This window comes from Actinia tenebrosa, unplaced genomic scaffold, assembly GCF_029948245.1.
Source record: "Actinia tenebrosa isolate PJP-AT-01 unplaced genomic scaffold, QUT_ActTen_1.0 PGA_scaffold7__59_contigs__length_16204524, whole genome shotgun sequence".
NCBI lineage: Eukaryota > Metazoa > Cnidaria > Anthozoa > Actiniaria > Actiniidae > Actinia > Actinia tenebrosa.
This window is the reverse complement of record NW_028292584.1, coordinates 10,652,622-10,676,975: the sequence shown is the minus strand read 5'-3', so window position 1 is coordinate 10,676,975 and position 24,354 is coordinate 10,652,622. Positions and strand designations below refer to the sequence as shown.

The 24,354-nt window shown below is 36.3% G+C and overlaps 1 protein-coding gene and 1 pseudogene across 1 annotated transcript; both read left to right on the top strand.

Annotated features, from left to right (window-relative positions):
• Positions 1–370: 370 nt before the first annotated feature.
• LOC116295763 (scaffold protein ILK) lies at positions 371–9,436 on the top strand. The gene is made up of 12 exons (XM_031703682.2): positions 371–627; positions 855–1,020; positions 2,060–2,155; positions 2,464–2,560; positions 2,928–2,975; positions 3,436–3,465; positions 4,242–4,330; positions 5,140–5,249; positions 6,858–7,101; positions 7,388–7,487; positions 7,882–8,012; positions 8,575–9,436. The coding sequence occupies exons 1-12, from the start codon at positions 539–541 to the stop codon at positions 8,719–8,721; spliced, it is 1,347 nt and encodes a 448-aa protein (XP_031559542.2). The 5' UTR covers positions 371–538; the 3' UTR covers positions 8,722–9,436.
• A 13,307-nt stretch (positions 9,437–22,743) lies between these two features.
• On the top strand, positions 22,744–23,413 carry LOC148905582 (uncharacterized; annotated as a pseudogene).
• The last annotated feature ends 941 nt before the right edge of the window (positions 23,414–24,354 follow it).

The following is a 24,354-nucleotide window of genomic DNA, read 5'->3' as shown; positions in this document are numbered from 1 at the left end:
CAACCCTATATAAAGAATATTGATTTAAAATAAAAAAATACATTCAAAAACAAAGAAAAATATGATTTTCTCCAATTTCCTTGCAGAGTAGTGTACAAAGTAGTGAATTTCAAGGGATTTTTTAAAAGAAAAATATACTTGAAGAAACAAATCAAATTTTCATAAAGAATTTCTTGGGATTTTTTCATGACTAATCCCCTCCCCTAAATTCCACTTTTCCTCTCCTCAGACAAGGTTATTGGTGTCATCGTACATAGTTTTCAAGGTGCGCACAAAGGTTAAAGTAAAATACAAGCGCGCATATTTTGGAGGTGCGCACAATAATAGTACAGTAGTTGCAAGGCGCAAATCAGTGCAGCGGTGGCAACCCATCACACCAAGTGCCAAACATTCCCTTGGTTCTTACGCTCGACTTCCCACCCAAAAGAAACTCAACAAAACCTGTTCTTTTGGGCTAAATAATGCCGTTTACCCAACTCGGTAGTTTTTCCAGCTAGTGTATTTGTTTATTTGATCTTTCTAAGCCAAGTGCTTGATAATGGAAGACATTTTTTCGGCTTCGCGTGACGGCAACACAAGATTCGTAAAAACATGGCTTGAAGACACGAGAAATGATTTAAATCTTGGGTAAGTTTAGCGTCTAAAACTTCTTCCTTGAATTAAATATCTTGAAGTTTATCAGTTAAGATAAGAAATTCAATTCTTTATTATTCTAGCTTGATAACTATTCGAGTTTTAGTCGTTCCATTCACGGTTACTTCGACTTTCAGCAAAGAGTCAACTGGGTATCAAAAGCGTGTAAACAGATTTGTCTTGCACATATGTTCTCTAAATCTCTGGTTTTATTATTTTAGAGACGACCATGGCTTCACACCGTTTTTGTGGGCATGTAGAGAAGGACAAGCGGTTGTTTTTGATATGCTATTATCGCGTGGTGCAAAAGTTAACGCCGTCAATGATGGTGGGGATAATGGCTTACACCTCGCTGCCAGTAAAGGCAACAAAGAAATAATACTCAAGGTAATCAAATATTTGATTAGTGTTAAGAGCCTAACTTATCCACTCTTGCTAAAGTCTTGCTAAAGTCTCTTAAAAAGACTCTAGAATGAATGGTTTCTTACTTTCTTCCTTTTTCAACCTTAGGGTTACAATATTTGACAATATTTTTTATTTTTATATAATTTTTTTGTATGGAGTAACCTAGCTTCTTTCAATCCTTATTTATAATAGATAACGCTTTTATTCATTGAATAGTGGTGAATTATTGACCCACCTATATGTGTCACTTCCTGTAAGACATACTACACAATAGGGTGAGGCTGTGAAACTGATTATATTGACCCATAATATGACCCCATATCAACATTTTGTTGTGCAGCCTTGCAGCACATCGGAAAGCAGCTCAGTTTGGAGGACATAACAATAGGTTTCCAATTCTCATGAGGTTGAAATTTTTTTGTTTTTTTCCCCTCCAAATTAAGCTGCTTAGACATCACATGCAAGGGTCTATTACTGACTGAAAAATTATTTTTCTAATTTTTTAACAAGGGGTCTAGATTTTTAATTTTGGGGCCATTTTGAATCAATCTACCGTCAGGAAATTTTCAGACCTTCTGTTTGATGTTTATCTATTTATGTGTGTGAAAGTAAAGCAAAGTAATAATTTGAATACATAAAGTTCTGTAAATCCTCATGGGAGTCCTTATACATGTTGCACTAATTGAATACCTTTGCTTTAAGTGAGTCTGAATGGACATTTAAAGAAGGTCTAATTTCTTTTATGACGAGATGCAGAACTTTATGTATTCAAATTTTTACTTTGCTTTACTATCACTCTTGAAAATGATGCCGGAGGGCGTCGAAAACGAGTATACTAGTCTTCAATTTTATTTTAAAAACTTCAAGAAACAAATACCTTATGTGTGTGAGTGTGTTATATTTATGGGGCATTCTTTTGCCTTTATTAGTTTAATTTTACAAAGGTATGGCTTCATTATTTATTTATTTTTCATATGCTTTCAGTTCGATGACGAATTTTTTGTTTGTTTTTCATTTACAGTTACTACGAAACAAATGCCCTGTAAATGGAACCAATGAACATGGTAATACTCCTTTACATTATGCTTGTTTCTGGAATTATGAAAGTGTCGCAGAGGTAAGATATTCCATATGTTATGTCATTCTTTTCCCTTCTTCTGTCAAGTTGGCATTGCAGTGCATTGTGGGACTGTCTTAGGGACATATTTCCAAGATGGCATCCCTAAAACAGTTTCACAATGCACTCAAAAAGAAACACAACCCAGTTTTTTACTAAATCTCGGAATAGCTAATAAATTTGATAGATGAAAATGGAAGCCATTGATTTCATCTTGCTCACAGAAATGTAAAAAATTCAATAAATTCCAGTAATGTATTTTAGTATTTATGTGGTTTTTACATTATAATATATTTAATGTTTTCCAGGAGCTAGTAAAGAAAGGTGCTTTTGTATCACAGTGCAACAGGAATGGGGACACTCCTCTAGACAAGAGCAAGCCTTATTTGGCTGAGATTCTAAAAGGTAAGAAAAGCATGTCCTTCTACTTTCATTCAAATCATACCATTCAATACCATTCAAAAAATCTCTTTATACCCATCCCTTTCCCATTTCTTTATGAGAATGACACCTTATTTCCTCTTATTCTGAGTCCTGTTATGAAGAAAAAATAGAGATTAACCCCTACTTTAAAAGTGTTGCTTAGCCGACCTATTTAAAAATTGCTCTGCTGTCCCTGTAAATATAGTTTCTTGTTCCTGAAAAGTTTGAAATGTGGAAACAATATGACCAAAACTGTTGTTCTAGTTCCATTTTGATTACTATTGTTTTAATTAGGAAAACAGATGCTCAAATTTTTTGTTATCGTTGTACATGTTATTTCTTCCTCTAGATCTAGCAACACAACTAGGACAAGATATGAAGAAAATCCCATACAAAGGTATCTCAGCGATTTAATATTAGAAACTGAAGCTTCTTAGAGGCTGTTGCTAGGTAAAAGCATGACGGTTTTGCCCTCTCTTTACTTTATAAAGAGTATGTTGCTAGGTAACAATCTGACTAGTTTCCCAGTCCCCCCTTTCCTACCCCTGAATCTGTTGCTAGGTAACACTGTGATTACTTTTGCCTTTTCTTTGCTTTATAAAGAGTATGTTGCTAAGTAACAATCTGACTAGTTTCCCAATCTCCCCCTTTCCTACCCCTAAATCTGTTGCTAGGTAACAGTGTGATTGGTTTTGCCCTCTCTTTGCTTTATGAAGAGTATGTTACTCCCCCTTTCCTACCCCTGAATCTGTTGCTAGGTAACAGCATGACTATTGTCCCTAGTCTCTCCATTTGTTTTATGTATAATCTGTTACTAGGATGTATTACTTTAATAACAGGAACATATTTTTTGATAGATACTTCAAACAGAGGAGGCAGGAGAACTGGTGAGTATATTTAATGCCATCTGTTGTGTGAGAGTTTATGGGTTAAACCCCTGTTCGGAACAACCCTCAGAGTGTTAACATAAAAAAAGAGAAAGTGCTGAAGGCCTTTGTAATGACATCTACAAAGGGTTACACTTGGATGAACACTTTAAATGGCAGTCCATTTCTCCACCCTTCATTATTAATAACCATTATCAGACATGCTTAAAAAAAACTACTGAAGATGTAATGAATTTCTGGAATTGACCAGCCTCACTTCCTACACCTCATACTAACCACCTCCTAAATTTATAACTAGATATAAAGGGTATTTAATCATATCCATATGGAAAAGGGTGCTATATCGATCAGAAATCATTTCATTAGTGGCATAGATCTGTAACAAACGATCAGTGTTGTTCAGGCCTCATGCCAATTCCATTAAGTTATTCTTCAGAAGATGTTACTGATAATGGATATGACTTAAAAATAAAAATAAAAAATATGGAAAAATAATGCAAAAAAATGTTTAAAAAAATGATTAAACCTCCACCTAAAACAATAATATATTGAACTTTGGACAACAAATCCCGTCAGGAATAAAAAGTATGAAAAATCTTTATAGAATTGCTTTTCGTTTTGGACCCAGAAGTTGTTTTTCCATACAATCAACATCACACTTAAACACTATATACTTGAAGTACAAAAAACCACTTTATCATTACATGACTACCCTTGCATGTCTGATGGAAGGAAAATGAGAAAGAAAATAAATAGTGGAGTATTGTTTGTTTCAGACCTCAGGGATATCAAAGACAGATACTCTTGGATTTCACCAGATGAGATAACACTTACTGAAAAAATCAGCAAAACAGTAACAGGAGAGGTGAGCTAATGCCGCTGGCACAATGAATGCAATTCCCTTTTCCACTCAATTCCTGCCCTTTCCAAGAGATCCTCCACAAGTATAAAATATAAAGAGTTCATCTTGAACAGAAATCTTCTGAAGATGATGATGATGAACAAAAGGGTATATTTCTTAAACTACTCGATTAATTTGTTCCAAACCTGATTAGTCCATGGGATATATGTCGGACACAAAATTTTTTTGAATAAGTTACAGTTTTGGTATATAATTCTCTGCCACGTTTGTTTTATTTGTAATAGGGATTGGTAACTATCAAGGAGTACTTCTGCAGACCATATGGTGTGAAAACGCCATGTAATATAAACATCCGTGTTGGATGCTTACTAGTCATAATAGTTGATTAAACATTTACTAGCCCAGGCCTTTCTAGAGTTCAGCAGGAACCTTGACAAGATGCACTAAAAGAGTTTATCTTTTTAATTTAAAAGTGCAACCATGTGAGTTATGACCTCACCTTCCCCTTCACCTTCCTCTCTCCTCTACCACTTCCCCCTCATCTCAGTTTCCCCCTTCCAGTACCAATTTTTTCTTTTTCTTAAAGACATGTAAATGGGATTTACATTGTACAAATATTCCTCACAACTGTCATGTAAAACATACAAAGATTAGTCTTCCTTTTACAATCGTAAGCAAGTTACACGGTCAATTATATGAAGCAATTTGAGTCGTCCGCATGTGGCATATGATAGTTGTGAGGAAAAATCATACCATGGACATTGGCTTTTACGTATCATATTCCTTATTGATATAATTTATAATTATGATAGGTGTGGAAAGGAATGTGGAATGATATTCATATTGTCGCCAAAAAACTAGCTATCAAATTTGTAAACAAACGAATCTCTAGGGACTTCAGTGAGGAGTATTCTAAACTGAGGTAAGTAAGAAGTTTGTTGATATTAACTTGTTGTCTTTGATATAAAAGAATAAAATACAAAACCATTAATATATAGAGGATATTACATGGGCGCACGGAGATACGAAATTTATCTTCGAGTGTTGAAAAGATCTCTCACAAGTGAGCGCAGCGAACGAGTGAGAGATTTTCAACACGAGAAGATAAATTTCGTATCTCCAAGCGCCCATGTAATATTCTGTTTATTATATAATTATCAATGAAGTATGTTTTGGCTTTTTCAGGCAATTCTTTCCGTGTTTTTTTGAATAGCCATCGCAGTGGTGTTATTTTCACACGTGAAAATAACATGTTATTTTCACGTGTGAAGATATCAATTTTTCGAAATGGAGAAAAACAGATATTTCATTGGTAATTATATAATTAACACAAATATCACATTCAAACATAAATATCAGCAATTACAGAAAGAAAACGTTTAACTTTTTTTGTTGCCTCGCATGAAAATAGCATAGAATTTATGCTAATAAAAATAAGAAACTGGTATATCTTTTACATTGACGCTTCGTCCTAAAATTTCTGTATGGTTTTTGAATCCTACTACACAACTTAGCTATATTACTGGGCTATGGCAAAATTTGAAATTTTACTCAGATTTTAAAACTCCACTAGAATGCAGGGACTAATGGATTTGAAATTTTGCTTTCCATTTTTTTGGAGTTTTTCATCAGCTTTTTGCACTTTTACAAGTTGTGCAAAATAAATTTGTCAGATGATAATTGACAAGTGGATCCACAAAGTGCTTACTCCACAGTTGCGGATCCAGGAATTTGTTTGGGGGGTGTCCCAAATGAAGAAATGTATATAGAGAAATCATGCATTACTTTAAAATTATGGCATTAGGGGGTTGTCCGGTGCACCACAGGACACCCCTTGGATCTACCCCTGCTTCATATATGTCTAATGTCGACATGTTTGATTGACTTCAATCAAGCATAAATACACTGACAAGGGTTATTATTTTAAGGAAATATTTTAGCTTACGTTTGTGACACAAATATTTTAACTCTTAGTAATACGGGGCACCAATAAAACCCATACGCAGCTTTTCGACTTAAATTGCGCGAGCAATACCCAGAAGGCCAACACGAATAATACCCGCGGGGGCCCAATGGTACTTGGCGGGGGCAATAACCGGCTCCCCCGGTACCCCCTCTGCGAGTCCCCCATACTGCTGCTTGATGATAACGTTGCATGATGATGATAATGTTGGTGATGATGATACATAATGATGATACATGATGATGATACATGATGATGATACATGATGATGATACATGATGATGATACATGATGATGATACATGATGATGATACATGATGATACATGATGATGATACATAATGATGATGATGATAATGATACATGATGATGTTGCATGATGATGATACATGATGACGATGCATGATGACGATGATGGTACATGATGATAGAAATGCAATCTTCTGCCACACATGCGTGCAAAAATAGACCCTCAATAACCTGTCTCAAAACCTAAGTTGCATGACTTTACAAAATGCACACTAGCAAGAAGAAGAAGAAGATATTCACAGTGTGTGCATAATTGCAGGATATTTTCCCACCCCAATGTGCTGCCAGTGATAGGAGCTGTCAATGATCACAAAGACTTGATCGTCCTGTCACAACACATGCACTATGGCTCCCTTTTCAACATACTCCATGAAGGAACTGGTATCATTGTAGACCAGGAACAAGCTATTAAATTTGCCATGGACATTGCAAGAGGAATGGAGTATCTTCACTCATTAGATCAACTTATTCCAAGACTGTACTTGAAAAGTACTCATATTATGGTACGTGCACAGGTTTTCTTACTCAGATATCTGTTTCTTTGCATCAGGGTAGGAGGCATTTCCTGTATTAAGTAGCATAGTGGGAGTTTGACAAGATTTTATAATATTTCCCCAAGATAAAGTTTATTTATTTACCACGGTGACTGAACATGTCTAAGGCTCCCTCTTAAATCAAGGGTGATAATGAACATGCCAATGCAGGAATGCACCCCACCCACACCCTTGGTGTTTGAGCTTCTCTTCTTGACACAATGTATTGTTACTATTGTCTTTTGTTTTATCCTAGATTGATGAAGATCTGACTGCGAGAATTAGTATGGCTGACTATAGGTTTTCATTCATGAATTTAAGCAAATATGAAACTCCAAACTGGATGGCACCTGAATGTAAGACATTTCTCTGAAATGTAATTCTTACCTGCGTGAAAAATGATGGTGTATGTGACACCATGTTACACCGTGTGACGCCAAAGCAGCTCAATTGGGAGGACAAAACAAAAAAAAATTTCCTGAGAATTGGAAACCTATTGTTATGTCCTCTAAATTGAGTCGCATTCCAATGTGCTACACAGGGTCTATAGGACAGTGATTGGTCTGGAATCATCCATACCATATAACATTGCTTGTCCAATTATATGTTCATACATATCACACTGTCTTGCTCACAGTGGTGCACACCCATATCTATGTTTTGTTACAGTCAGTCAGCACAATTGCTGTTAAAAGTGTGGTGCTCGAATTCCTCTGAAATAAGGTACCTTTATTCTCTCATTTTTTATAGTTCTTCAGAAGAGCCCCCAAGAAGTTGATCAAAGGTCAGCTGACATGTGGAGCTACTCCATTCTACTCTGGGAACTGGTAACACGAGAGGTTCCTTTTGCAGACCTTTCCCCGATGGAGATTGGCATGAAGGTAGGACCTAGTTACACCTCTTATCACTTCAGCCATAATTTGACTTGGTGTACCCATCATTATTTCTAATGGAGTTACTTGGTGCTGAGTTCTCTTCTTTGTTTTGAGAGCCTTTGAGGGTTGTTAACAGGTCTCTGCTTTTCCACCTGCTCTGAAAATGAAGTTCTAAATTTCTATTGGATCTTTAGGCTTTTATTAGAATGTTACACAGTAAGACAACAACCAACAACTAGATAGTAATGACTAGATAGTATATTTTATTTCTCTGATGAAATCCCTTCACTCTAGTAGGTTTATACTAAAAGAATTAGGCCTCTCCCCAACAGCCTCATGAGCTATATTGACTCGTAGACCATTCGGCTGCAGGTCTAATTATTGTTAATTAGCCCCTGGTATCCGGGGGGGGGGGGGGGGGGGTACTCTTTCACATTCTCTATACAGGTATGAGCTGCCAAACAGAGTATGGTTTACAGCCATCTGGAACAGGGTATCCGCCCTCCCCCCGTGTTCTGGTATCCTACTTATTTTTCAAACTGAATGGTTACTCTTATTTTTATTGTAGGTTGCATTAGAAGGGCTAAGGCCACCCATCCCTCCAGGTGTCTCACTCCACATGGTCAAGTTAATACGCCTATGCTGGAACACTGACCCCAGCAAGAGACCAAGATTCGATCAGATCATTCCAATACTCAGCAAAATGTCCTTGTAGAAATTATAATAATACTTCGAAAAGTTTATTTCTATACTGTTGGCGGACTAGTAGCTGGTATGGCTCCCTTGGTAAAGATGGCATTTGTTATTTTCAATTATCTGAATGTTTTGTTGATCAAAGCGCCACTCTGAGTGTCTAATATAGGTGTCAGGGGATTTTGCCATTCTGGAGAGTTTGTCACGTGACTAAGTAATATGTTGATGGTACTAACTTTAACAGCATTGTTGGGTTCCCTGTCTCACTTCGCTGAATTAAGTGAGAAAATCTAACCTAGAAGCGAGTAAGAGTTTCTGTTTGGTTCTCTTCTGTGCTTCAAGGGTTTTCTCTGGATTTCCTTCCTCTGTGAAAATCGACACTTTCAAATTTCAATTCGGTTATGGAGAGAAGGCAACTGGTTTGTTAGCCACTCCACTGACTATCAAGTGTTGTACATTGAAATGGGCCTTACTAACGCGGTAGCCATGTTATTCTCATGAGAATTACAATTCTCATAAGAATTCTCAAGCACTCGACTTCGAGGCTATGTGTGGTGGAATCTATTGTTCCGACTAACACGTGAGTCAGGCACATAAGAGGTCTACCTTTTAAGCGAATCTCTTCCCTATTTTAACAAAAGCTGTCCTGAGATGTACTACAATTTAACGAGATATTTTATCAAATAAACCAATATAATTTATAATAAAAAAAGCCATTATATTCCTATTTTTACTAACTGCGATATGTGTAGTTTATTGAGTATAATAGACCCTTATAATGTCTAGCCTTATAATGTCTCACCCTCTATTAACTCTGGTCTAGCAAGCTAGCGTGATAAGGGCTTCCTGTTGTAAAAAAACCTCCCGACGAAGTGACCAATACTCTCCAATCACGTTGCCTCACAGGTAGCCCTCTTTCTATTGTTTTTTCCCGGACCAATAGGAATGCTCAAAAAATCGGTTACAACCAGAACCTCTCGTTTCTCGGTGCACAGGGGGTAGCTGATAAAAGTCTCCAATACCAATAACTTGTAAGCCACCAAAAACTACATCGTTACCTCTCAACCTTCGTGATATGAATTCGATTGATTCGAAGACATGTTTATTCAGCATGGAAATTTCATAAACTATCAGAACTTGTGCGTCAAGCCATCTTTTACAAGCTGGCGTTCAGAACTGCCCCGGCCATCTTTGATACCAGCCGAACGAATGGAGTGTTGTTGCGCCAACAGAACTTGGTAAAACTGAGCACGCCATTTCAGTGCTACATGACAGCTTTGTTAGTTCTTTAAATATTGTTTTCACAACGAATGACTTGCCGGTTCCTCCTTTGCCAGTAAGGAATAGAGAATGTCCAGCTATACTTAAATCAACCGCTGATGTCAACGTTTGCGCGGAATATTTTTATTTGGCGGCAAACGATAAAAATAGAACGCTGCATTTCAGTGAAACTGTCATGAATCTGTCAAAGTCTATTGTTTGAAAGCGGATATTTACCAAAGAGGTCTCTGTTGTAGAGCTAACTGGTCCCATCAACCACTGGTCCACATACATTTAAAGTATGGCTTACAAATATCATTGTTTTGTGTGTCACAGATTAATATTCCCTATAAATAAGACAAGCTGTCGTTAAGTTTATTCATCATGTGATCGTTTGGTGCTGTATTTGCTGGTAAATAACCATTGCGAATTATTTTAACGGCGGTTTCAAAATAGGTACTCAAATTAGTTTCAGCCCTTCTCTCTTTCTTACCATTTACTAGGGCGTGCGTTACACTGATACGTTACGTTAATCTGCTATCAAGTTACTGGTTAGTACGATTACCGGAAATTCAACGTATCAGCGTCTTGTTTCAAATCTCAACACAAGAAACCCAATAAAGCACTTATTGATTTTTTTAATTCATGAACAAATTCTAAACACAGGAAACCCAATAAAGCACTTATTGATTTTTTTATTCATGTACAAATTCTAAAGCCGGGCTCCCTGTGGCCGGGGTCGCTTCGTTAGCGATTTCTCTCATTAATAAGTTAATCAAAGTTACTTTCAGTACAGTACTAAAGGTAAATTTGATAATTATGGAGAGTTAATTTACTTGAATTTATTAAACTTCTTCAAGCTTCTATCTTTTCCTGTTTTCACTTCTACATTTTATATTTGAATATCAAACGAAGTATTTTCAACATTGTTTGTGACCAGCCTTCAGTAAAATAAGTTTTTTTCTCTCTGCTTACGGCCCCCCCCCCCCTACCCTCCCAAAGCCGCAAAGTATTATGCGTATGGGAAAGTAGAGAAAAATTAACTGTATAAAACTTGCTGCAGTCGTTGTTTGTGCCTTGTGAGGGAAGGAAAAACCCGAGTTACGATTTTCGAGTCAGTACGATTTTCGAGTTGACACACTTTTCGAGTTACGCGCTCGGACACACCCATATTTTGGGGTCACGCCAACTTTGACATCTGTGCGTAACTCGATGACAAACAACGTTGAAATCAAACTCGAGTTACGTAACTCGAACCCAACAGATTGAACCTTATTTTTCGAGTTACGCGCTATTTCCGTAACTCGATTCTAAAAGTGGACAAATATTTTTTCGAGTTAAACTTTTATTTTTTTCGTGTTATTTTTTAGACTGATTTCATAAGTCGAGGTGGTTGTCTCGCTCAACTATTCATTTATATTTTTTATTCGTGTTTCTTCATTTTATATTGTCTATATTTACTCGCATTTAATACGTTCTTTCCGTATATATCATACAGATATATATTACTCGAATATCATTAGTATATTTTCTCTTTTTCTCTTTCTCGAGATAGCTCGAATGATAGCTACCGCAATATAAAACCAGAAGATATAACTAGCTAAAACGAGCTGTGTCGGTGTTTCTAATGAAACAGTTAAGATAAAAGGAATCGAGTTACGGAAATACGCGTAACTCGAAAAATAAGGTTCCATCTGTTGGGTTCGAGTTACGTAACTCGAGTTTGATTTCAACGTTGTTTGCCATCGAGTTACGCACAGATGTCAAAGTGGGCGTAGCCCTCAAAACATGGGTGTGTCCCTCGCGTAACTCGAAAAATGTGTAACTCGAAAATCGTAACTCGAAGAATACCTTATCTCGTGCCTTGTCTAGTCTCCTGATGAAGTTTCAGTTCGATTTGAGGGCAGTTTTATAACATGAATACACGCACAGTACAAGTAAGACAAATGGTACAATAATCATGCATATTTACTTTTATTCAGGAAACAATGCACAAAACTGCTTTTACAAACAAGATGTCTCGTACAATGGTTCAAATAATCCATTACTAGCTAGACAATTCAAAAGAACTTTCCGTCTTTATTCAAATCCTTTTAAGCCTAGGTTCTGTAAAAATGCTGGGGAAAATACTGGGGAATAATAATTTGTCGACATGGTTTTGATAGGTAGGACCTCTTCTTACGGTGTTGTCGACGTTGCCTATAATGGAGGGTTGTTAAATTCATGGAGTGGAGGGGCGAGGATTCTTTCTCGATTTAATGGCCATCTTTTTCCTGAACTCTAAGCCGGAGTCGTTTCTGGAAGGCTTCTCCTAGGGTTCGCTTCTTACGCATGCAGTTTTTAAGACAGAGACCTGTGAAACTTGAGCAAGCTGTGCAACCCTCAAAGCCTTCACAGGCCGTTAGGCATTTCTGGGCTTCTTCATTACAAAAATCACATCCAACCATAGCTTGTGTGTAAGGTAGAAGTATACACATCACCATGACAACAGCTAAGAATGAGGTCTTCATCTGGAATAGAATGATCGGTGTTAATTTGAATTGTAAAAATATGATTCACTGAACGTGTTCTCAAACTCATTCTTATTCATTATCATTCGTTTACGAGTCTATTGCGAAGGTTCCATTGGTTCTTAAGGTGAGAAGAGGAACATGTTTATTCAGCCTTGTCATTTCTCCTTGCACCCTTTCTTTGCACTCTCTCAAGAGCTTTTAAGTTGTGAAGTATCCGTTTCCGAGTCCAGCTGCTAAGTAAAAAAAACCCAGAAATAAAGCAGAAAATGTTTCAAATTTTGCCACCTTCACCTAAAACGATTAAAGATTTTTAAAAAACCATTTCCATACGATTGACGTCAAACTGAAATAGAGTTAATATACCATTTTCGAGTTTCAAATTACCCCTGTGTTTCCAATCTCGTACACAGAGCCTGCGTTTCTTCTGGCCTGCGGCGAAGAACAAGAGCTCTGGCATAATCTATTTTTTGGCGCATGCGCAATTTTTCAAAGTTAAATATAATCAATGAAAATCATGCTTTCAAAGCATGCTTTGCGTTTACTTACGATCAAAATAAAAATCATAAATCAGGAAAAAAATTTTTAAATTTTTGGCAAGTATTTGAACGCATGCCGTGCATATCGGAAGTCCAAGAAATCCTGGTCTCAAAAAATGAATTATGCCAGAGCACTCGTTCTTCTCCGCAGGCTAGAAGAAACGCAGGCTTTGGGTACGAGATTACTTTGTCTCTTGATTAAAGACTCATTTACACAGGGATAGCTTCGAATTTGTGCATAATATTCATGTGTTCTAGTAAATGTCGTGGAATTTCAAAGCGTTTGTATTGTTGAAGTTGTCGCATTCATCACTTTATCGTTGGTATTTGTGAATATTTAGGCACTGATACGAGGCTAACCTTGAATAAATGAGTCTGTAATCAAGGAACACAGCGGTAAATTGGAACTCGAAAATGGTCTATAAAGGTTTTGCACCATCACGTAATGGCAGGCATCAGTGTTAGATGGCAGGAACAATACAATCGTCTTACATGAGAAAGAATTAAATTCCCAAGGGCAAAGGGATTTTATTGTTCTGTCATCTAACCACAGGCAGCCCAAACTGGATTATGGCCCCAGCACGTGATAGTGCAAAACCTCTATTCAGCTCTAGGTCCAGGATTTTCCGTTTATGCCAGTATATTTTACTTTACTCATAAAGTGCAGGAAGGTTGTAGGATCATACGAGTTCAGTATACTTAAGATGAGTTCTCGATGCTTCACGATTCTGTGCCCTTATTCATCACGTCCATTCGTGTACACATGTTTTTGTCAGTATTAGTTACCGAACCATTCAAAAAATATCGAGTACAATACATTCATATACCACTTGATAAAGTACATAGTACTGGACAGTGAAACAGTCTAATATAAATGACACTTTTAGTTATCTGAATCAAAAACATGAAAAGAAAGTCGCGGATTTTTCACTATTTAAAAGCGTAATATTTTCTATGTAGTATACTTCCAACTAAGATAGGAAGACGTTTTGATGGCTCATTCGTTTTTGTCATGCGTTCGACCATCATTTTTTTTTTTTTTTTTTTTTTCCTATTTGATTCTTTAGTAAATGGGAAAGTAATCGTGGACGGATAGCGAAGGTTTTTGTCAGGCTTCACATTCTCTTACTGTGTCTATTAATAGACTCGCTGAAAGACTTCAAAATATAAGTTATTCTCACACACAACATTTTGTAAAAGTATTTTTAAAAAAACACAGAAAACGTGATCAAGCAAAGACGAATCAAAAACCCCTCTTAACCAATAGCGTATCAGAAAAGTGTAATCATCCAGTCAGAATCGCCATGCGTCGATACCGTCCTCTCACGTGGATGTCCATCAAACATCTAGACACAGTCAGCATTAGTGCTTATAGCTAGTTCATATTGGTCTGCAATTAATTGCCTTCATTGCCAAGACTAGAATTATTGGTTCTGTTTTAATCGTCTTTCAGTCTGCTGACCAAACGGAATTACAAGTCAGATTTTAAACAGCAAACGCAAAAAGTGTTTCAAAATAGGGAGTTTTTGTCTAAACTTTCAGAAAACTATAATTATAATGACTTCAATTTCAGCAATTTTCAACAAATTTTCGCCGTTGTGTTTTTTTTATTTCAGTGGGTCTCACCACGGGTCTCACCACGGTTAGCTTCTCTTTAGTGTCTAAATATTCACAAATACCAACGGTTAAGTAAAGAATGCACAATACCTTAACAATACGAACACTTTGAAATTCCACGACCTTCACTAGAACACATAAATATTTTTCACAAGTCGAGGCTAACCTTGAGCAACAGAGAACTCGAAAACTGGAAATATAAGTGAAATGAGGTGGGAAAACTCCTAGAATTTAAAAACAACATCTCAGAAAAAATCGAATATTTTTTACAAAATCGAGGCTAACACTATCATTCACTCAAATCTACTTTTTTCATCGTACACTTGGAAGCGCGCATTCATTTTCGTCATCCTTTGTTTAAAATCGGCAATATAAAAATATTCAATATCATTGAAATACGACCATTCTTTGGTGCTTCTACAAAACGATCCATCTAAAGCTAAAAATCACCTGACAGAACTTCGTGAAAGGGTGAAATATATCTGTAGACGTTACGTACCTTATACTGAACACGTCTACTCAATATATATAGTCTCTGGCAAATCGCTGAGTTTCTCACTTACATAGCGTGCCTTCGTTTGATCTATTAATTATGTGAATTGCGTTGCCTGAAGCTTAACCATAACATTTTTTCCTTCGATCAACGGAAAGGACGTTTGACTTCAAAAGCCAGGACGTTGCTAAACACAGGAGTAATCATTTTCTCATAAGCTAAAACCACGTTTTCCTGCTCATTGCTAAGGGCAATTCTGCCTTTTGTTGGAATGATCAGTAATAATCGAATCGGCCATTTAAGTCGGACACGAAACACATGGAATGCTTGCGATACAAAAAGCCCGCGGCTAGCTCTGCCTCTATTCAACTAAGAATATATAAAATAGCGAGAGAAAAAACGACGAAAAAAGACTCGCGTAGTCTAATTCAAAACGATACAGTGCGGAACAAAGTAAAAGGAAAATCAGACAAAAAGGATAATATTAAACTGTAGAAAAAAAAAAAGATTCCACTATTGAAAATTTATTACCGACGGTTGCGAATTTCTTTCAAAAATGTCATGTAGCTGAAATTCTAGAATCCCCCTTGGGAGCTCCGGCATTTGTCTTGTCAAAATTCATTAATAGTTTTTTTTTCTTTAAAATTAAAAACGGAATAACTACCGGTATAAAATACTTCAGTAAATAAGTAGTTTACTGACCTACCTTTGTTAGTTGTCTAAGATCTGTCGAGCGCTTTGAATTTTCCTGTACTGGCGTTCGATCAACTGCGTCTCATATATTAACTATCTTAAGTGTTTAGCCCAATGACTCACAAGTGTGGCAAACAAGCTCTCTCCAGGCGACACACTAATGCGTGCATTAGCTCTATATCTTGATGAATTTCACTCTTCAAGAACCGTGGGACTGTTGGTTGAGCTTATGTTATTATACTGATATTCTTTCAAAAAAACCATTCACATGTCATTGCAATATAGCAAGACTTACGCACAACCATTCAAGTACGTCATTCAACTATTGCTTATTACCATCCGGCTACTGATCTACAGCAATTAAAATGGTTCGACACCGCTTTTCTCTGTTTTCCTTCTTCTTTTCTTACTTCCTTCTCTTCATTTTACCATCCCCTCTAGCTCTTTCTAGCTTATTTTTAATGCCAAATCGTCGCCGAAGTTTGTATCAGGCTTCGAAAAATCACTGGTCATGCAGCTAAATGGTATTCAAATCGCAGGTTCTTAACCATATGCTTAGTATTAATTTGACACTTATCCGCGTCTCCTTCTATCACGTTTGACCGTTATTAATAGATTAAGATTGAGAGAAGAAACTCTAGATCTCTTCCGCTATCGGGCGGGAGGCTGGAGTTCTTAGAGCGTAATAAAATCAAACCATAACACAACTCAAATCAAAACTCAGATTCATTCTCATTTGTTTCCACTGCAAGAATAGTTGTCAGTATATTTGTCGGAAGTTTGTGCGTCTCGAGTAAATGTTCTACAGAATTTTATAATTGTGTGTCCATTAGAACAGCAGTTGGCAAAAGCTACTTGTACAGCTGTACGATTTAGAGAAAATTGACTGGTGTTCCACGCCCGCGTATATACCTAAGGAAACTCGAAAAAGACTTCATATTAAAAAACACTCTTTTCTAAAAATCATTCGCGTTGGCAAAAGAAATAATTAGAACGAAGATTAATCATTTTCAAAATCTTTTTTTATCTATATTTTTCTATATAGCATGTTTTGTTATAAATAGAATATGGTCAAAGGGAATTTTTTCCTTTCCGATTCCGATTGCTTAAAAGAAAAGGTTTCAAAAATTCCGAAAACAGATTTTCGACCTTCGAGGTTTCACGCGGCGAGATAAAATAAGCGCTTGGCGAAACGAATGATGTTTAAACTAATATTGCTCGACTGTATTTGGAACTGAGCTTTTTATGGCAACAGAGAATGAATTTGGAACTGAACCGAATCATGCAACTTGGCGTAGTGTTTGCCCAAAGGGTTTTGATTAAAAGGAAATGATCTGAATGTTTGGTCTATGTTACGGAACATTCCAACTAAAATATATGCTGTATTACTTTCACATTTCATTTAGCTATGATCATTCTGGAGTCATTTTGAACTGTAGTCTTAATCCCGAGTGTTTTAGCTTCATATATCAATCATTAGAGAGATAGAAGATCTCATTTTAACATTTCAAAGGTCTTTTGTCCATTAGGGTGACATACTCAGTTGACCTAGCTCTAAGATACTTGGTCGTAAATGATCCAAAGTCAACAAAAAACACTTGAAAATTGCACACAAAGGAACTAGATATCATATGAAACTTTAACTAGAAATACCCCAATCATACCTTGTAAAGTCAGTCGAGATATTAGAAAAGTAGTTTGGTAGTCTTTGGATATCAAGCTAGCCGCTCTGTTTTGGTCGTGCTGTTGTTAGAGGAAGGCCTGTTATGTAGTAATAGTGACTCGCTCTACACTTATTTATATACAGCATCCTAAATACTAGGTCAGTCTCATTTCCAGTCGATTTGCATGTATTACCATTCTATTCTATTATCGGACAAACTAAATGTGAATATTAAGAAAATGCCTTTGAGCTGCTTAGTCCACTTTCCAGTTTCTGATTTGGAATTAATTTCAAAACAGCTCATTAGCGGGGATTATTAGGGCGATGCTTCGTGTGTGTCTTGTCAGACGCGAGCATAATTCCAAAAACTCTAAAATGAAATTCTTTAATACGTTCTTAAAGTTAATGCTGAGAGTTAATTTAAAAATGTTTGTGATCCCGTAAATAGATGGACATTATTTTCTTACTTTGTTGAAAATTTGTTCTTGAGAGACGTGAAAGCTTTGGCAAGCAAATATCGCATTAACTAGAAATACTGTTTACGCTGGTGGTCATTGAAGGCGCAGCAAAAGGATTAAAAAAAGATAAACAGGAGTTAAAAGAAAATCTAAAAATATTCGATCTTAATTTCAGAAAAATGACAGTGTCCTTAAGCGTGAATCTTTTTTTGGGTTCGTAATAATTTCTAGTCCAACTGACTAAGCTCTATATGAATAAGGAATAGGGAAGCCTTTAGGAAAACAATTCCGCCAAGGCAATATCTTCGCCCTCAGATCTGTCATTCTTTGATTCAGTTTCCTCTTTTAACCACCTTTTTAGACTCGCGAACAAAGCCCTGAAAGCTTTCTCCAAAGTCACAAAAACATGTTTTTATTGTTCTATATAAAAATAATTTTCTCTTTGTATATTTATTATCGATGCTCTTTCTTCTTCATGTTCATCCGGTGCAGATTTTTTTCTTTCTTCACTTATGTGATTGACATCCTACCAGATACGCCTAGATTAATGAAGTTAAAACATGCCGTCAACGGAGACACTGTTTTCCAAGTTTTTTAAAAGCAGCCCACAAAAACTAACATTAATATTGCCTCTGTTCTCAAATTTGAAATATTTTAAAGATGGTTTTAGCATTTGGAGTGTCGTGTATATTGAGTTTATTAATAATATAATGTACTATAGTCATGGGTGAGTGAGTGAGTCATTGTGCAGTGTATCACATTCACAATATCTCGATGTCCCTACTTCACCAACAAGCACCTATATGTGGCGTTTTATATGCTTTAATCGCAGAAAGGTTTTATCGATTTTTAGCTCCGACATTGAAGACGGATTACTATAAGCATTAGCGTACAGCACACAATTTTAGTTAATTGCGAACATCTGATGAGATTTTTTTAGTGGAACGAGATTTGATCACGGAAGAGAAACAAGATACACTGCGCTTAATAATAGGAGTGACGAAAAACCAGGCCAGACTCCATCATTCTACTTTCTATCTCTGAAAAAAAAATCAACAACAACAAGAAATAATAATAAAATAATGAATAAAAAATAAAAATAAAAAATATGAAAAAATACTTTCTATCTCTTAAAAATACTTGCTTTTTCTCGACATACAATAACTAAAACGGTCAAAAATGGTATCTTTCCTGTGCTTTGAGGATTTTTCTCCTGGTTCTCTTGTTTTGTTTTGTTTTTTTTGTTTTTTGTTTTTTGTTTTGTTTTTGTTTTCTCCCTCGAACCACAAAAATTACCTTCCAAATTCTATTTGATCAGGAATTGAGGGTCAAATTGAAAACAACGCCCTCCTTGCTTTAATCTGTTATATCATACTAAAACAAACAGTAACAAAACGTATGAACCTTAGAGAAGCATGGAACACTAACCACAAAAATTATTCATAAAGCAACTACACTTTGTTCCCCCAAAATATTAATTTGACTTCTATTCAGAGTTTTCTCGATTTTATTATCATAATATATAGCAAAAGAACTAAAGTATAAAAGATTGAAATCTTGTTTTATATTAATGGAGCCAGAAGACTTTGTTAGAGTCAGTATTGACTAGAGTGTGAAAGCATATCCTATATATATGCTGGTGTATAACGTCGCCAGTGGCTAAATGAGGCCTGTGTTTACACAATAACACGCACTTCACTTCTATCTAGTATTGTGCGTATATAAGGCATAAAGATGATCTTTGGACAAAACAGGATACCTAGTTTGAAAAGAAAGGCAATATTTAGGAGCCGTCGAAGGCCGGCGTTAAAGCAAGGATTGCTACGAATATTTGTCCCTTATTTATTTCTCAACTTGCTCAATACCAACTATCCCTTTTATTGATTTTCTCCAAATAAATGTGTGTTTTGTCAGGTTTTACTAAACAAACCGTTATAGATGGACATTAAGATAGCTTGGTTTGGCATAGGCTAATTAATGTGGGAGGTTCGCATAAATTCTGTATCTAGCTAACTACTGTACTGCACGTGCTCATCAGCAACCTCTCCACAAGACAAATAAGTGAAACCTCAGTGACCCTCAGAATATTGGTTGTTCAAAAACTAACATGAAAAGACATGCTATTTTTCCGCGACTTTCAGAACCATGGGTGTTGAGGGTTATAAACGTTCATCAAAGAAAAGCATTTTATATTTTTCGGTGATCCTTTGAATAATGGTTGCTCAAGAACATAAAAGACAAGCTATTTTCAAACATTTTTTATCCTGATTTTGCCTAATATACAGCATATCTCACCGCTGTGGTTGTGGTTATGCGAGCAGAGTTGCTCGTTGGTTATCTCCTGTGTTTCATGAGTTTTTCTCTGGGCTCTCCTTCCGCAAATATCAGCTTTCATAGTCCATTTCGCTAATGAAGGAGAGTGACAGGGTTGTTAGCCACTGGCTATTAATCGTTACCCTCGTAAAACAACGACTAACGATTCATCTATGTACATTTATTTCACAAATATGAAAATCAAAGGAAGTTTCTTGTAAAAGACGTTGCATGCATGTCGTGATCCACAGCACTAAGTTCAAGCACGCGTCGGTAACCGGGCTGCTTAATATTTGTCTTTACAGTTACACACTAATGCCGGCATTCTCCTCTCACTTGAAAGTGTGAATACTTTTACTTCGCTATTTATTGGCTCCTAAGTAATCGTTTCCTGCTATACGTAATCGCAGCGAGTGGTATCTAGGCAGAACCGCTAATGGAAAAAGAGTTTTTAACTACACAAGAATCCCTTTAAGTCGATAATCATATGTCGCTTTAATAGGAAACAATCTAAGCACGAAATAAGTCAATAAGTATGATACGCTACTTAGGATATTGCTCACTTATAATTGAATGAAATAGGAATGAGGGAAAAAACGATTATTCGGTATTGGGAAACGTATAGCTAGTAGTGAAATTAACAAATAACATCATCAAAATTAGACCAGAATCACCCATGTTGGATGGTGTTCACTATAGGTGGTTTGTAATCATTCCTAAGGGAATAAAAGTGGCAGCCATGTTGGATGGTGTTCACTATAGGTGGTTTGTAATCATTCCTAAGGATATAAAAGTGGCAGCCATGTTGGATGGTGTTCACTATAGGTGGTTTGTAATCATTCCCAAGGGAAGAGAAGTGGCAGCCATGTTGGATGATGTTCACTATAGGTGGTTTGTAATCATTCCTAAGGAAATAAAAGTGGCAGCCATGCTGGATGGTGTTCACTATAGGTGGTTTGTAATCATTCCTAAGGGAATAACAGTGGTAGCCATGTTAGTTGGTTTTCAATATAGGTGCAAATACATATAATAGTACCAAGACCAATTCGAATTACACTAGTTTGCAAACATAGCAAGCGCAAACATAACTTGAAGACGTCATGCTGATAAATGATTGTGATTGACATCACTGAAAACAGCTGTTAGCAAAACAACGCGTTCGTCACAGGTGATCACGTGGTGTTCACGTGGAAACTGTTCAGATCAGTATACTGACCAGGCGATAATCTCTTCATAATCACGTGGATATCACGTCAGAAAGATAAACCTGCTGTTATTATTTTTTACCTGAAACTTTTCAATTGATGTTTCCAGCATTACAACACAAGTCACCATTTTTTGGTCGGCCTTCTAAAATTTCTCTTTATTTTTTTAACTTCTCAATAAAAGTTTTGCACCATCACGTGATGGCAGCCATGACAGGAGGCAAAAACAATAGACCGTTTGCTCGAGGTTGCGTGCGCATCCAAATTTAAGGAACTTGACGGGCCACGGATACCAGAACACGAGTATCATTCTACATTGCTATGAAATTATTTTCGATAAGAATTCATAAAAATTGATTATTCTCCTCTTTAAATATAAAACTGTCTTCTCAATTTTACTGAGCTTGCGTTTTTCAGTTTTGTGGCCCGTCAAGTTGGATGCGCACGCAACCTTGAGAAATATAGACGGTATATTGAATGATCTAGTTTGGTTTACATAAGAAAGAATTCACTTTCCTCGTTGTCATCTGACTGTCTTGTCGTGACGTGATGGTGCAAAGCCTCTTTATTTTAGTTAGAACTTCATGGTCAAAAAACTCGAACTATTGAAATAACTTCAAATCTATACCCTTATTAAGTGGGATGATTCAATTACGAAATGTGCATACAAGATATTTCGCTTGAAGTCATCATGATTTACCAGAGGTTTGGAGAGAGATCTCATTAACCCTCAACATATTCGCTCACAACTGCAACTTCAAAACAAGGAATATTTCAGTTTAGATTTATCCATTTGTGACATAAAGTCAGTATGGCTACAAAGCCTCGAATTATATTTGTCCGCGTCAAACGAACATACAGTCAATTCAAAAAACGTTGTCGTCGACCGGCTCAAGCCTACGCGACTGGACCGAAAGAAATATAGGTAAAAATCATTGAAGCGGTTAAATATTCGTTCTGAATTAATTGTTCCCGCTAGTAATAAAATAATAATGGCGAGAAACAATCCATCAAATGCATGTCTTTGGGTTTAGGGAAAGAAACACAAAGTAGTTATGATTCAGTTCACAATTTCGAAAATATGAAGGCATTAAAAAAACGTCTCCTTCAACACTTCCCGCTCGCCTACGAAGGTTCGTGTTGTAAACCAGGCATAACTAGTCAGATAAAATTATGTAGTCAATTCGGCTTCAATGATTGCTACCCAGAGTTCCTTTCGGTCCAGTCGCGTAGGCTTGAGTTGGTCGACGACAACATTTTTTGAATTGACTGTATCATTGAACGACCGTCTCAAAAGCCAAAAGACTACTTAGTTTCATCAAGAGAAGACACTGCTCCACAATAACTAACACTAAAACATTGACATTATTATATACAACTCTGATTAGATCTCATTTTCGTTTTGCTTCGCAAATATGGGCTCTCTCAGTCTATCATTAAGGATTTGGTGTTAATATTGAGAGTATCCAACGTCGTGCTTCTAAGTTTATATGCAAATATGATAATCGTGCTTATAAGGATCGCTTAATTTACCTAAATTTATTGCCTATCAATTACTGGTTAATGTACCTTGATGTAGTTTTCTTTTTTAAATACAAATCTGGTTTAATCAAAGTGAATCTAGATAATTACCTCTCATATTGCCACAGTAAATCACGCCGAGGCCAATCAGGCTTATATCTCAATCTACCTAGTTATAAAACTTCTCTTTTTCGCGACACGTTTTTTGTTCGCATTAAGTAATATATGGAATTCTATTCCTAATAATTACCTAAAAGCTGAATCCTCGCTTGCCTCATTTAAGAAGAAACTTAAGTCATTTTGCTATTCGAGACTCAAATTAGTTTTTGACGGCGACAATATTCGCACCTTTAAGCTTGTTTGTCCTAAGTGTCGCCAAGTAAACGTTATGCGCTCTCGTAGTTATATTATTTTCTATAATTTTTTACTAGCTTCGCCTTGAGTTTTGCTTTTAATGGGTTTTTTCTTTGCGTTGGTCTAGAATTTAGTTTTTTGCTTTTTAATTTTGGGGTTATATTAGGGTGTTAATACCTTGTAGGGGACTTAGTGTCCTATTGTATTTAGTACCTACCTTAGGGTAAGACTTTAAATAAATAAATAAATAATAAATAAATAAACAAATGGATGGATGGATGGATGGATGAATGAATGAATGAATAATGGATGAATAAATGGATGAATAAATGGATGAATAAATGGATGAATAATGGATGAATGGATGAATGGATGAATGGATGAATGGATGGATGGATGGATGGATGGATGGATGGATGGATGGATGGATGAATGAATAAATGGATGGATGGATGGATGGATGGATGGATGGATGGATGGATGGATGGATGGATGGATGGATGCATGAATGATTGATTGATAAATAAACATATGTTTATTTCAGTAGGAATCAAATGCAGCATTGAAATATTCCTGAGCGACAAAATAAATAAAATTAAGCATGAACGCTGATCTGCCAAGAAAAGGTCCCACAGAGTAGCGAAACCCTTTTTTTCTTCTTATAAGACCGGCTGTTGTAGACAAAACTTCAATGATCTTATATTTATATTTAACCATGCATCAGGAAGTCAATGACTCTTCTTCACAATTTTGACAATGAACTTGACTTAGGTTCTATTTCTGGCAGCAACTTCCTCAGCGATATGGAAATTAATCAGCCCCTCGATTGAATATAATCGAATTCTTTTTCGCCAGAAAAAATGCTTTATTGATACAATGTTGCTAAAATATAAAAAATAAAGACTATAAGCTATGTAAGTCTGATGGCCGTAAAATTCTCTTCAAACCGTTTTAGTTTTTTTTATAGTTCCAATGAACTCGCGCATATGTTTTTATACCGTGGCTATATGTAATATTTCAAACGCTTTT